At 32.1% G+C, this 13,251-nt stretch overlaps 1 protein-coding gene across 1 annotated transcript in view; it reads left to right on the top strand.

Annotated features, from left to right (window-relative positions):
- Capza2 (capping actin protein of muscle Z-line subunit alpha 2) overlaps positions 1-11,715 on the top strand; it is a 55,747-nt gene extending 44,032 nt beyond the window's left edge. Inside the window, exons 7-10 of the mRNA XM_010621907.3 lie at positions 2,074-2,152; positions 4,316-4,387; positions 7,311-7,373; positions 8,150-11,715. Of these exons, the coding sequence (XP_010620209.1) occupies positions 2,074-2,152; positions 4,316-4,387; positions 7,311-7,373; positions 8,150-8,290 (355 nt within the window). The 3' untranslated portion in view covers positions 8,291-11,715. The remainder of the gene's footprint in view (positions 1-2,073; positions 2,153-4,315; positions 4,388-7,310; positions 7,374-8,149) is intronic.
- Positions 11,716-13,251: the final 1,536 nt, after the last annotated feature.

The following is a 13,251-nucleotide window of genomic DNA, read 5'->3' as shown; positions in this document are numbered from 1 at the left end:
AGGAAATTTATAATATAATCAACCTTTTGAAATTCAGCTACTAGTAAATGAAAATTATTGTTACTAAGTTTTAGTTTAGAATCTATTGTTAAATTACTAATTTGCAAAAATATAACTCCTTTGAACTTGAGCATATGTGAAATGAAAAAAGTCTCTTGATTTTTCTATTGTATTTTACTTTTTACTTTGTACAATCACTATTGATATATATGAATATTGCCATAATAATCATTAATGTATATGTTTAAAACTTCACTTTGCTTACCTAAGAGAAATTATTTAACCAAAACTGAAAAGATCTAGATTCTTTTTATAGCCAACCATCTCTGAATACTCTTGGATGAGTCACTGAAAGTCAAGATGTTACAAAATTCTTTTGTCGTGGAACATATGCATTGTTCTAATAGTTTTGAAATGTTAGATGTTAACTCTAAAAATGAGAGTACTGGGCTAGGGATTTGGCTCAATGGTTCTGCCACTTGCCTCACAAGCACAAGGTCCTGAGTTCGATCCCTGGTTCCAAAAAATAAAAATGAGAGCACTGATATAGACTTATAATTGGGTAGATTACAAAAATATTGAAAGTACCTCATATAATTTTATAGCAAAAGTTAGTATGGTGATCTATTAACTGGTATGATTTTGGAAACATAGAGTGTTCAGAAAAACTAAGGGGTATAATTTGCATATCAAAATGTCTTTAGCATACAAAGAGCAAATAGGCAAGAAAGAAATGGTGTTGCTATGAAAAGACTCAGAAAAATAGGCTAAAATTCAGTAGTAGAGAAAAATGAATACTACATATGTTGCTTATAATTTCTGTTTCCTACCAGTAATGTATATTAATTTGCATACCAATACCATTTCTAGAAGTGATGCCTTTTAGAGAAAATTAAACCTAAAATTGGAAAACTGATGTTCAAAACTATATTCTTTCCTTCCAGATTGTTAAAACCTACTCAAGGATATTACATAACATTTCCTAGCCATTTTTTTAAAAAGTTATTTAGTATCTTGTAGATGTTAAATTTCTCTAATTGTATTTATGAAAGGAGCTGATAATCTAAACATTTGTTTAATCTTAAATTAAAGCCTAGGTGACTCAGTTGAAGTAGCTTAACATTTTTCTCCAAAACATATCTGAGTTTTGAATAGTTTTTTAAGCTTTAACTTTAGAATTTTGAAGTGAACATCCATTATGTAGGTCTTTCTTGGAAGTAGGGTGAAGATCGAATACAGGGGTAGTGCAAAATACAGTGAATGTTTAAATTTTTAAAAATGATTACAGTAAAAGACACGTTGCCATTAGTGCCCCTCATAGTAGTCCCCCACCTTGGATATACTTGTTGTTCTTTCCACTTTTTGAAATAGTTCTGGAAATCTTCGTTCTTGAGTATCTTTACAGGGTGTGTCCAAAAAATGCAGTCAATATGATTGCCTAGTGCCAAACTAATGAGAAACCAGGCTCATAAAAACATTAACAATGTGTCCTCTTCTATCTTATTCACTGAATCTGACATTATGTAACTTGTGGCTCTTTACCCAAAGTCAAAAATGGCTACAAAAGGTACATATTTGGAATCAATTTGGAACCTTAAGGCAACCGTGGCAGTATAACAGAAAACACTCATGAAAGCGGACTTTCAGAACTGCTTTGAAAGTGGCAAAAACAATAAGATAAGTTGAAATCTAGGGAAGTATTTTGAAGGGAAGGGAATTAATGTTGGTGTCTTTTACTATAGTAATTTTTTTTTTTTTTTTTTTGGTACCAGGGATCGAACTCAGGCTTTTGTGCTTGCAAGGCAGGCACCAGAACCACTGAGCTAAATCTCCAGCCCTTACTATATAGTAATTTTAAAATTTAAACACATGGTGTTCTTAGATCAAACCTTTTGTGTCTTATACCTATTCTTCACTTTTTGATCCTTTTGATTATTTCAGAGAAGCAAATGTCCAGCATCTATTTCCTACATTTTGTCACATTATAGCATTCATTAACTTTAAATCTGAAGCTTAATATTGATTCAAATTATTTTCCCTACCTTATTTACAGCTGCTGTTTTTATTTTTAAGGAATGGTCGTTGGAGGTCAGAGTGGAAGTTTACAATCACACCTTCAACCACTCAGGTGGTTGGCATCTTGAAAATTCAGGTACAAAATTTTAAAAATTTGTTTACTTATTTCCAGATGGTTCTGGTCAAAGAAACAACTAACCTAAAAAAATTTATATTTTCATAGAATGCACACAATTTCCTTTTTGGGTTTTTGTTTTGGGGTGATGGAAAAAAGAAGTAGTGGTGTTTTAAATCTTTTAAATAACCTTATGGTTTGTTTCCTAGTCATCAAAAATCTGTGAGGATAGGTGACAGATTCTAAGCACAGCTAAAATTAGATGCTACCATTTGGTCTGCACCTCATACAATTTGTTCATTTAATCATCTTCTGAGTTTGAGTTGTGCTCTTCAGTGGACTGAATTGAGTGTAATATGTGTGTGTGGATATTTAAATACATAATACATGCTATATTAACATATATAATCATATATTATCTCCTGTACTCATATTTGGCTTCTTAGATGAAATCCACTGGAATTGAATCTGTGAGTCTTAATGTAAGCTCAGATATTTATGTAGACCATTTGGTAACTATTTATTTGACTATATATATATATTGCTAAATAAGTTAAAGGAAGTTACTAATCTTTTTCTGTTTTGGTTCACTTATTTAGTATAGTTGCTGATCAACTGTCATGAAAAGATATGCTAAGAGATTTTAAAAGAACAAGGGTGAATCCTATACTGCAGCTTTGTTATCTTTTGTATACACTACTAGTCTTATTTCACATTGCATTATATCTTGGTCCCTGTCCCTTAAAAACTAGAGAATAAAAATTAAAAGCATGGAATCTGAAGTCAGACTGTAATCCCAGATCAGCTGGTTACTATTTGTGTGACATCAGAAAATCATTTAAGTTTGTATGTTTTGCCATCCATTAAAAAGTAGTGAAAGCCAGGTGGGATGGCATGTGCCTATAATCCCAGCACTTGGGAGCTTTACCAGGACGATTTACCATGGATTTGAGCTAGCCTGAACTATATAGCTTGACCCTGTGTCCAAATAAAAAGCTTGTATGATTGAGGATTAGTAATATTGGGTAAATGGTTAGAATAGAACCGAACACAGAGTGCTCTGTGAACAATAACTATTATTGTTAGCATTCCTTTCAGGTAAGCCTCAGTAACTCTTACCTAGGTAATCATAGCACTTTAAAAATGATGTCCCTAGTTGTCTGGTTCATAGTTCCATTATCACTTATTATAGTGGCTGACATGTAATATTACTTGATTTGGTTGAACTCCCAGATCCTTTGGCATTTCCTAATCGGTTTTTCAATTGCCATCTGAAGAATTAATTTTTTAAAAATTTAAACCTGGATCAAGACTTATCATGTAGAGGTACAAGATCCCAACAATGAATGTAACTGTACTGTATCCCTAAAATATACCAATAAACTCAATTAAAGCTGAAAAAAAAAAATTAAACCTGGATGCGTTACTCGCCTAAAGATCATCTAGTGCTACACTTTTTACCTACCAGATAATCTAGGCATATTCATATGGTATACAGGCCCCGAAGTTGACTAATCTGCTACCTGTGTATTTCTCCCGATATTCCTCCCTTTCCCCCAGCTTTATATATATTCCAACCACAAATATCTTCAGTTCTTTCTGTTATATCTTAAAACCCTCCAAGAGAATCTAAAGTATTGCTAGTGTGTTTTGTACAGCCCCTTTTGTTGGAATATGAAGGGACTGTATATAGCCCAAATTGGCCTTGAACTTGCACAATTGTCCTGCCTCAGCCTCCCAAGTGGGGGTTTACAGGCCTGCACCACCATACCCAGCTGGGGCTATGTCATTTTAAAAGCCATGGATTTCCACAATCTTATATGGTAACAGTATTTATTTTGTTAATGATTGTTGAATAAATTCATATCTGTAATTTTTGGAATTAAATGTTTGGTGAATGTACACAGAAGCATTTTGAAGGGACTTACTGTGAGCTTAATGTGTACATCTTGGGTTTTGGTACCACTAAAATGGTGATGGTGTGAAAATATATAGCAGTGAGGTCAGTGGAAATTATTCACTTCCTAAATAATTGCACCAATATCTAGTCTTCTCAGTAGGCTGAGGGTGGGAAGAGTCATGGTAGAATTCTAAAGGCTTAGTGGAGAAGTCTGGGCTGGAGTTGAAATGAGTAGTCAGCTGTGTTGTTACAGTTGCTGAATGTGTTTTTTGTTTTCCTAATAGGTTCATTATTATGAAGATGGAAATGTTCAGCTAGTGAGTCATAAAGATATACAAGATTCCCTAACAGTGTCTGTAAGTAATTCCACAAAAAAATAAAAACAATCTGGTACTTCTGTAAAATCAGCAGTTTTGAAATTTACATTTTAAGTAATATTTCTGCTTCAGATTAAAGTGTTTTCAGATAGATAAAAGATGGTAAGCTTTTATAGTTCTGTACTTAAAGTTTTTAGCAGTTGTATTGAGTTATAATTCACATACTATTCAGTTTGCTCTTTTAAAGTGTAAAATTTGGTGTTTTGGGATTAATAGAGTTGTGAACTAATCGCTGCAATCTAAATTTAGAACTTCCTCATGTTTTTTAAAGAAATCTTACTCTTCTTAACAGTCACTCATCATTCTCCTCAGCTCTTCTCCCAGACAACCATTGGGCATTTTCTGACTATGGCTTTGCCTATTTTAGCCATTTCATATAAATAAAATCATATATAGTATGTAAACTTGTACGACTGACCTCTTTTCACTTAGCATTTTTCAGTATTTGTCCTTGTTAGAGAGTCTGTTTTGATAATTCATTACTTGTCACTGCCAAATAAGTATTTCATTTGTATGGATATATACACATTTAATCATCAGGTGGACATTCTGTTGGTTTCTACTTTTTGCTGCTATAAGCATTTATGTATTTTTTTAAACTATTTAATTTTTCGTTGAGAGATACATATGGACATAGATATGCTGGGTTGTGTGGTGTGTTTAAGACTTTGAGAAACTTCCAGACATTTCTTGGGTATCTATACCATTTTATAATTACCAACAATTTATATGAAGGTTCCAATTTTTCCACATCTTCAGTAAAACTCCGGTTTTGTTTTGTTTTGTGTTGTTTTGTTTTTGGTTTGGTTTTTCTTATAGCCTTTTTAGTCAACATGAAGTATCATCTTGTGGTTTCTGTTACCATTTTCCTGATGGCTAATGATACTGAACATCTTTTCATGTGCTTATTGGCTTGTATGTCTTTAGGGAATGGCTGTTCAGTTCCTTTGCCAATTTGTAATTGTTTAATTGTGAATTATAATTGTCTTGTTCATTATTATTGAGTTGTGATTGTTGTTTATATATTCTAGATATAGGTCTGAGATCAGATACATGATTTGTAGATACTGTCATTCCATGTAGTCTTTTCACTTTCTTTTTTGGTTTTTTGAGACAGCGTCTCACTATGTAGTTGAGACTGATCTGGAACTCACTATGTAGCCCAGGCTGGTCTCGAACTCACAGTGATCCTCCTGCGTCATCCTCCCTAGTGCTGGGATTACAGGCATGCGCCACCATGCCCAGCATTCACTTTCTTGATTGTATTATTTGTAGAACAAAACTAGTTTTGATGTAGTCTGGTGTATTTTTTCTTTTGTTATTCATGCTTTTAGTGTATTAATAGAACCACTGCCTGACCCCACGATCATGAAAATTTACTTACGTAGTTTTCTTCTATGAGTTTTTATAGTTTTAACTGTTACATTTAGGCCTAAGGTCCTACACCTAACTTTTAAGCTCTATCTTATGTTTTCTTTCATCTGTTTGGATTGTGATTTAAAATTCAAGAGTTTTTCAATTTAAGAAAATTATTTTTTTTAATTACAAAAAATATTTTAACCTCAAGAAATACTTAGAAGGAGAGGGGAAGTAAAAAGAATTAAGATGTATTAGGTATATATGTAAGAACTTCTTTCAATGAATGTAATCATTATGTACTGCAAACACGTACTAGTAACTTTTTTTTAAATCAAAACACAGAAACATTTAACATAACTATGTTAGCCCAAATGCTACATGAGAAGAGATAGAAGCCTGTTTTTTAAAGTTTTTTGTTAGCACTTAGGTGATTTCCACTTCTATGCCAACTTTTATGCTCCTTGCAGAATTTGCCCTTAAAAGAAACTTAGTGCATTTGCACTCTCATGAGACATTGTATTCCATATAGTTAGATATTATATGTAATTATCATGTAATTTTTTTTGCATAGAAAGGGTACTTGATATTCTCTTTGGGAAGTTTTACATTGAGGAAAGATTCTTCCTAAGAGAAACTTGTCCAGAAAATTATAAACTGAAATTATAAAAGTCATAGCAGTTAAACTACACTAATACGCTAGTTAGGTCTGGGTTTTTCAGGAATAACTATTGTATGAGGTTTTCATCCTGTCATTGTTTTTGGAATGACAAATACCCTATTGCATGAATGAATACACACACACACACACACACACACACACACACACACACACGTATATACACACATACATATAAGGTATTAGAGGTTTTCACTTTTAACACATTTTATTAAAAATAAATACCTTGACTTTACTGTTAGGAAAAATGAAAACAAAACCACATCAGCATATTAAAATTTTTTCTGAAGTATTTGAATAGTAGAATAATTTTACCTTAAATTTTAAAATAGACTCTTCCTGATTGGTAATTTTTAAATATCATTTTGTTAAATGTTACTCAGTAAATATTTAACAATAAGTAAAAATAGTCATGTAGTAGAAATCTGTGCCTAATTTCTCAATACCGCCTATTTTGTTTTGTTTTGTTTTGGTATCGGGGATTGAACTCGGGTCTTTGCCCTTGCAAGGCAGGCCACCGAACCGCTGAGCTAAATCCCCGGCTGTGCCTAATTTCTTACCCGTAAAGTTTACCTGTTGGATTTTATGTTAAATATTATAATTGAACTTTTTAATCAATGTATATTACTAAGATATATCTTACATAAGTTAAATATTGAGACCACACTCCTTCTGTGGACTTTTATATTTTTGTCTGGCTTTCTTTGGATTAGAATAATTGGTCTTATAGTTCTCCTTTTACTTGTTATAATATTCATTTATATTATTTGTTAAATTATAACATTTCATTATCTTATGTATATTTTAAAGTAAAGTTTAGTTTTAAATTACTGTTTTATTTACTTTTGACTTTATTTTTTTATTTAGAATGAAGTCCAAACAGCAAAAGAATTTATAAAGATTGTAGAAGCTGCAGAAAATGAATACCAGGTATGAGTTTTCAAACTTTTTTTGTAATCTATGTTCATTTTTGAGTGGCACTGAAATTTTACTTTCTTCCATAATCTTGAGTTTTTTCTTTGTTTTACTGTATAAGAAATGGTCTTTTTGTTGTGTGTTTGCTATTAGTACAAGAGCAAATTTGTGAAAGTGTAGTCAGAAAAGTGACAAAGTGAATTTAGTTAAGATTTTGTGTTTTAAAATACCAGGATTTGGCTTTAGCAAAGTGAAATTTCTATCTATTTATTGGTCAAAAATATGCCAGGCCCTTCAATAGTTGTTTTGTTACTCATTGGAAATTTTAACTTAAGAGATGTTACCTAAACCTTTTGGAGTGTGTGTGTGTGTGTGTGTGTGTGTGTGTGTGTGCATGCATAGGTATAGGTCATATTTTCAGTTTGTATTCTGCTGTGTACATTTTTCAGTTTCCAAACTAACATTTCAACTTAAGCATTTAATTTGTGTATTGGACGAGTTTCCACCCCTTAAAAATAGTAATTCCCAGATTGTTCTCAGTGAAATTGTAAAATAGATTCAGAATGAGAACAATAAACCTACTCTACCATTTCATAAATTAAACTTAGTTATTCAAAATGATTATATGCTTTTCCTTATAGCAGCTTTTAAACAGCTTTTAAAAGTATATCAGTTTTGACTACTTAAAAGCATTGAAATAGGCTACTTAAATAAAAAATTGTTCTAAAAACATATTAAAATTGTTTTGTTGCATTCATTTGTTTTAAATTTCTAACTACTGTTTTTCATAGACTGCCATCAGTGAGAATTATCAGACAATGTCGGACACTACTTTCAAGGCCTTACGTCGACAGTTGCCAGTTACACGTACTAAGATTGATTGGAACAAGATCCTTAGCTACAAGATTGGCAAAGAAATGCAGAATGCATAAGATGAACATTGCATGTCCAGATCATTTTAGTAATCTTTACGTTTAAAAATTATTGCAAAAGTGTTGAGAACTGTCAAGCTGCCCAGTCACATGGGCTATTGCCACTTAAAATCAGTGTAATTAATTAGTTTGGTTAGAGCACAAAAGTTAGCTAATCAACCATTATTTACTTTTTTTTGAAGAGGATTGAAAAAAATGAGTTTAGTTTAAATGTCTTTTACTTTCTGTTTTTCCTTTCTTTTTTAAAATGAAGAGTTGATTCCTCTAGTTTATGGTTAAAATTTTTGAAGTATTACAAAAATATTTTACTTAGTATAACCCTAAAATTATTGTCTTTTGGCTTATTAAATGGGTAACTTTTGATATTAGCCCAATCCTTTTTAATGGGGTCAGTAATAGACATTGTAGATTAAGGTGGTTGTGGATTTAGCCATATATGCTGCTAAAGAAATTGTCTACCTTTTCCCCTTCACCTCTTCCACTTATGTAAGATTGAGATTAGAGGGAAAGCATTTTCTACATCAATTGTGTTTGAACTTTTCAGTAAGGTTATTTAGCTAGCTTAGTGTTTAACTAAACTTTTTTTAAAACAAGGCCAGGGTCTATTGCTGTTTTGAGATTCTGAAATGAAATGAAAATACTTATCTCATAAATGCATTTAATGCTTTTTTTTCTTGTGACAGTTATGCAAATTAGCTTGAATTCCATATGTCCTTGAGTTATTTTTATCATAAATCCACAAATATAACAATGCAAATTGTAATATATGTAATCCTGAACTCATGACCATGTCTCAGTTTATTTTTTCCCTTGGTTTGAAATGTACTGAAATTTAGTGTAACATTAAAATGCAAACTTTCCTATTTACTTGAGTAGAAAAATCACTTAACAGTGAGTCATATACTATTTTAAAATACTTTCTTTGGATATTGTAATTCTTAACTGGTTGTAAATTAGGAAAGCTGAGAGTACATATGGTGTGTAGTCACAGTCTAAGTAAGTCTTTCCATCTTCCTATGCATCATAAGCATGTCTATAATATTTTTAAAAATAGATATATTGATACTACAGGAATTTCAAACCTGTAGTGAGTGTTAGTATTTACTATAAGGAGTTGGGTGGATTTATGGTTTCATTCAATAGCGTTTTGCTTCTTATACTTGAGTGAAATCTCTTCCTCAACATACTCCTGCAGACATCTGGGCCTGGAAATTTTTTTTAAACACCACTTTTATTAAGTACAATAAAATATTTCATTAGCTTGAATTGTATAGATTTTCTAAAATTCAGTGAAAGCATGTTTAATTTCTTTTTAAAAATCACCATTGAGCTTTGAAAGCGTTGAGAATATAATCTGAAATTATAACATCTTTGACTAAATCATTTATCTTTAGTTTTACAAGTTGTGTGTATTGGGATTCCTAAGGAAAGTGAATTGATACATGAATTATCTGTTTACTTTTTAAAAGACATATTCAAATGTTTGATGATAATTCTGAACTAAATGCTGGATAAGTCTGGAATTGATCAGTTGTGTCAATTGGGCTTTCATGGGTTTATATTCCACAAGGGGGAATTCCTTTGGCTTGGTTTTATAATTTAGAATACATGCTTGAAGATGTATGCAAATGTTTTTACAATTTGCATGTTGTCAAAATTTATCAAAAGTAATTTAGAACTCATGACAAAATGGTTGTATAATAGACTAGTCTTTTATAGTCCTTTTTTAGTTTATGAATAACATTTTATTAAAGGAAAAAAGGAAACCCCAAAGTATCCTGAAGCTCAGGACATTCTTTTAATAGGAAGCCTAATAGTTCTTGTGTTGAATAGGCTGAAGTTAAGAGGCAAGGGCAGAATCAGGAGGAGAGTATTATAGTAGTCCAATTAAAAGAGAATAATGGCATGAATGAAGGTGGTAGGTAAGGAGATAGTAAACCAGTAGGTAAAGCTCAGCAAGACTTGCTAAGAGTTGTGGAACATGATATAAAGAGAACTGTTAAGGAATGTGAAACGTGAGATATAGACTTGTGTTGGAAGATTATACAAGAAGCAAGTAGGTGATTGGGAATAGGGGTCTGGTCGGAGGTCAGTTTCAGATTTCATTGTGAAATATTATAGCAGGTAGATACAGGAAATAGAATGTTCTAGCGTAGAAGAACGGGAAAGTGAACGAGCCTGGGAAGGTTTGATAGCCAGAAAAATGGACAACTTCTCTAGACTGGTGCTGATTTAGAGTGACACCAGGGCGTGCATATGTATGTATGTGTATATGTATATATATAATATAAGACATGAGAGGAGGGAAGAGATAGTTGAAAATGTGGTACAGTCAGTGGATTATAGGTATGTTCAATTAAGCTAAAAAGAATGAACTACAATGTAGGGAAGTAGTGGTGAGTGCGATGTACTTAAAATTGAGATTTCTAAGAGAGTTATTAGCACTAACAACAAGTATGACAGTGACTGGCTGAAGGAACAGAATAGAGGAGTGCAAACAACATGAATCTTAAAATTGGAAAGACATCTCTGAAATTGAAAGATAGAATAGGCGGAGGCAGGAGGATCACAAATTCAAGCTCAGTGTGGGCAACTGAATGACCTAACAGGACCCTATTTCAATATAAAAACAAAACCGAAAAAAGACCTGGGATGTAGCTCAGCATGCAGGTCCTGGGTTCAATCCCTAAACAAAAAAATAATAATTCTGATAGAAGCGTTTTGACATGAGAGCTTTTCCCCAAGACTATGGAGATGTTCTTGTATACAGACTGGCAATAGTGTTACATTCCTAGTAAATCCATTATAAATTGAAAGTATTAACAGCCAAAAGTGCATGATACACAAATACACAAACTTTCAACATCATAGCCTCACCATCTCAAGCATACTCAACATTTACATTAGGTTACACTTGGCCTAAGTCATCTAACACAAGTGTATTTTGTAATAAAAAATTGCATATCATATAATTATTGAATTCTAAAAGAGAAAAACAATGGTTATATAGGTACATTTTTACACTTTTGAAGTCATAAATTGGGGAAAACTTGTACTTGGATATACTATATTCTGATTACATTTTTATGACATAAATATGTATACAAATGTTTGTCGGGCTTTTCCTTATTGGAGGTTTTAGAAACTAAAGTAGGAACAAGAGCTTTAAAAGAAAATTGTCCTGAAAGTTCTGGTTCATTATACAATCTTCCCCAAAAGGGGTATTCTCAGGAAAGCTAATTAAGAATACCTATTGATAATTTTATATCATTTGAGTGTCATTGAGTAGCCCTTTCTGTGTTTAAAGTTTGACTTTTTAATAACCATATCAAAAGCTTTCAAATAATGGACAGTCCTTTCAGAAGATCTTTCATACCAGATCATAAGTCTGTGCCCTTGCAAACTAGTGTGTTTAAATCTATAAAGGCACATTTAGTGAAGAGTTAACAGTTCCTTTGTAATGCGCATGTTTTAGAACATCCCAAGAAGGATGTGTATTTTGTTCACTTTTCTATGGTGATTACCTGTAGGGACAATGACAATGTACTTGCCAGTCTTAAAGTGTACATTTCAGTGTTTGAAACTGTAAGAATTTTTTAAAACTAGGCTCTGAATAGGCATCTCCAGATTTGACATTCTCACTGTTATGCAGGAGCTTTACTATAGGATTGGCCAGGAGTGCTAGCAATTGAAGAATATACAAAATATTTACCAGTTAAAATAGTCCATTAAACTTTTAATGCCTTATTGGTAATAAAAATTAATGTAAGGTCATTCAAAATTAATTAAACTGTATCCAGAATATGCATGATGAATTTAGGAAAATATGGAACTGTTTCCTAAAGGAATCTGCAAAATAGTTTTGGGCTTCTGGCAGTGTTTTCCATCTGACATCACAACATAATATACATATACATAAAGTGCTCATATTTGTAAAACACACTGCAGGAAATGGATAAGGCTGCTTGCTGAGTGCCATTTGAGAGGCACACCTTAAATCCATTTTGGAGGTTATAGCATGGATAGCATATTAAAATATGTGTTTTAATAAGATTCAAGCTTCTTTACAAGGTAAATCTTAAGCTTAATTGTACTTAAGATACTTTAAAAGGATGTCAAGTCAAGGAAGGTTTCCTAAAAAGAATGAGTTTTTAACTATTTCAGCACACCATTTTTTTTGTTAGACAAGAAATCCTTTTGTATCTCATTGAAGTATCAAAATAACAGTTCACATTTCTAATATAGCAATGTCATGAGTCAGAGTGTTACCATTTCAAAGCTAAATGAGTTTAAAGCATACTATATTATAGAATGAAAGCATTTATGTGAAGAGTAAAGTTGTAAATAGTGTTCTTATAAACAGTGGTAGGGCTAATAAGACATTAAAATATTTTTATTCCTAGTTTTGGAATTACCTAACAAAAATGTGCTGATTAATGTATTTTTATTCTTTTGCAGTATGACTGAATCAGAGAACTTTTGTTCCCTAACTGACTAGAAAATACACATTTCACAAATGCCAAATCAGCCATTTACTGTAATTGCATAAATCTTTATTCATCTATGGATTAAAGCACTCTAATAAAAGAAAGTTAAGGATACAAAATTGGTGTATCTTAGAATGGCACATTATTAGAAGAATTTGTAAAATGCCCAGTTTTTGAGCCAAATCAATTTTCAGAGTTCTCTTACTGCAAGAATATCCGACACTTGGCCTGACAGTAAAAATCGCTAGCTTTCTCTTTGGCTTCATGTTCTGTGCTGCTGGCTTGCTAACCTAGTAGAATCTGAAAATATATTCTGAACACACATCTCTGCTGTCCCAGACTTCTACCAGAAAAATGAATCCTCAGGAACCATAGCTTTCTTAGGTATAAATTAAACACTTGGGGAAGAATGATTTTTTTCATACAGCAAAATACAAGAGATTGATGTTTTGATTAGTGTTCCAAAACACTGAA

The sequence above is a fragment of the Fukomys damarensis genome, unplaced genomic scaffold (assembly GCF_012274545.1).
Source record: "Fukomys damarensis isolate Sample0158 unplaced genomic scaffold, DMR_v1.0_HiC HiC_scaffold_4, whole genome shotgun sequence".
NCBI lineage: Eukaryota > Metazoa > Chordata > Mammalia > Rodentia > Bathyergidae > Fukomys > Fukomys damarensis.
Note: the sequence above shows the minus strand (reverse complement) of the source record. Positions and strands in the feature narration are given on the sequence as shown.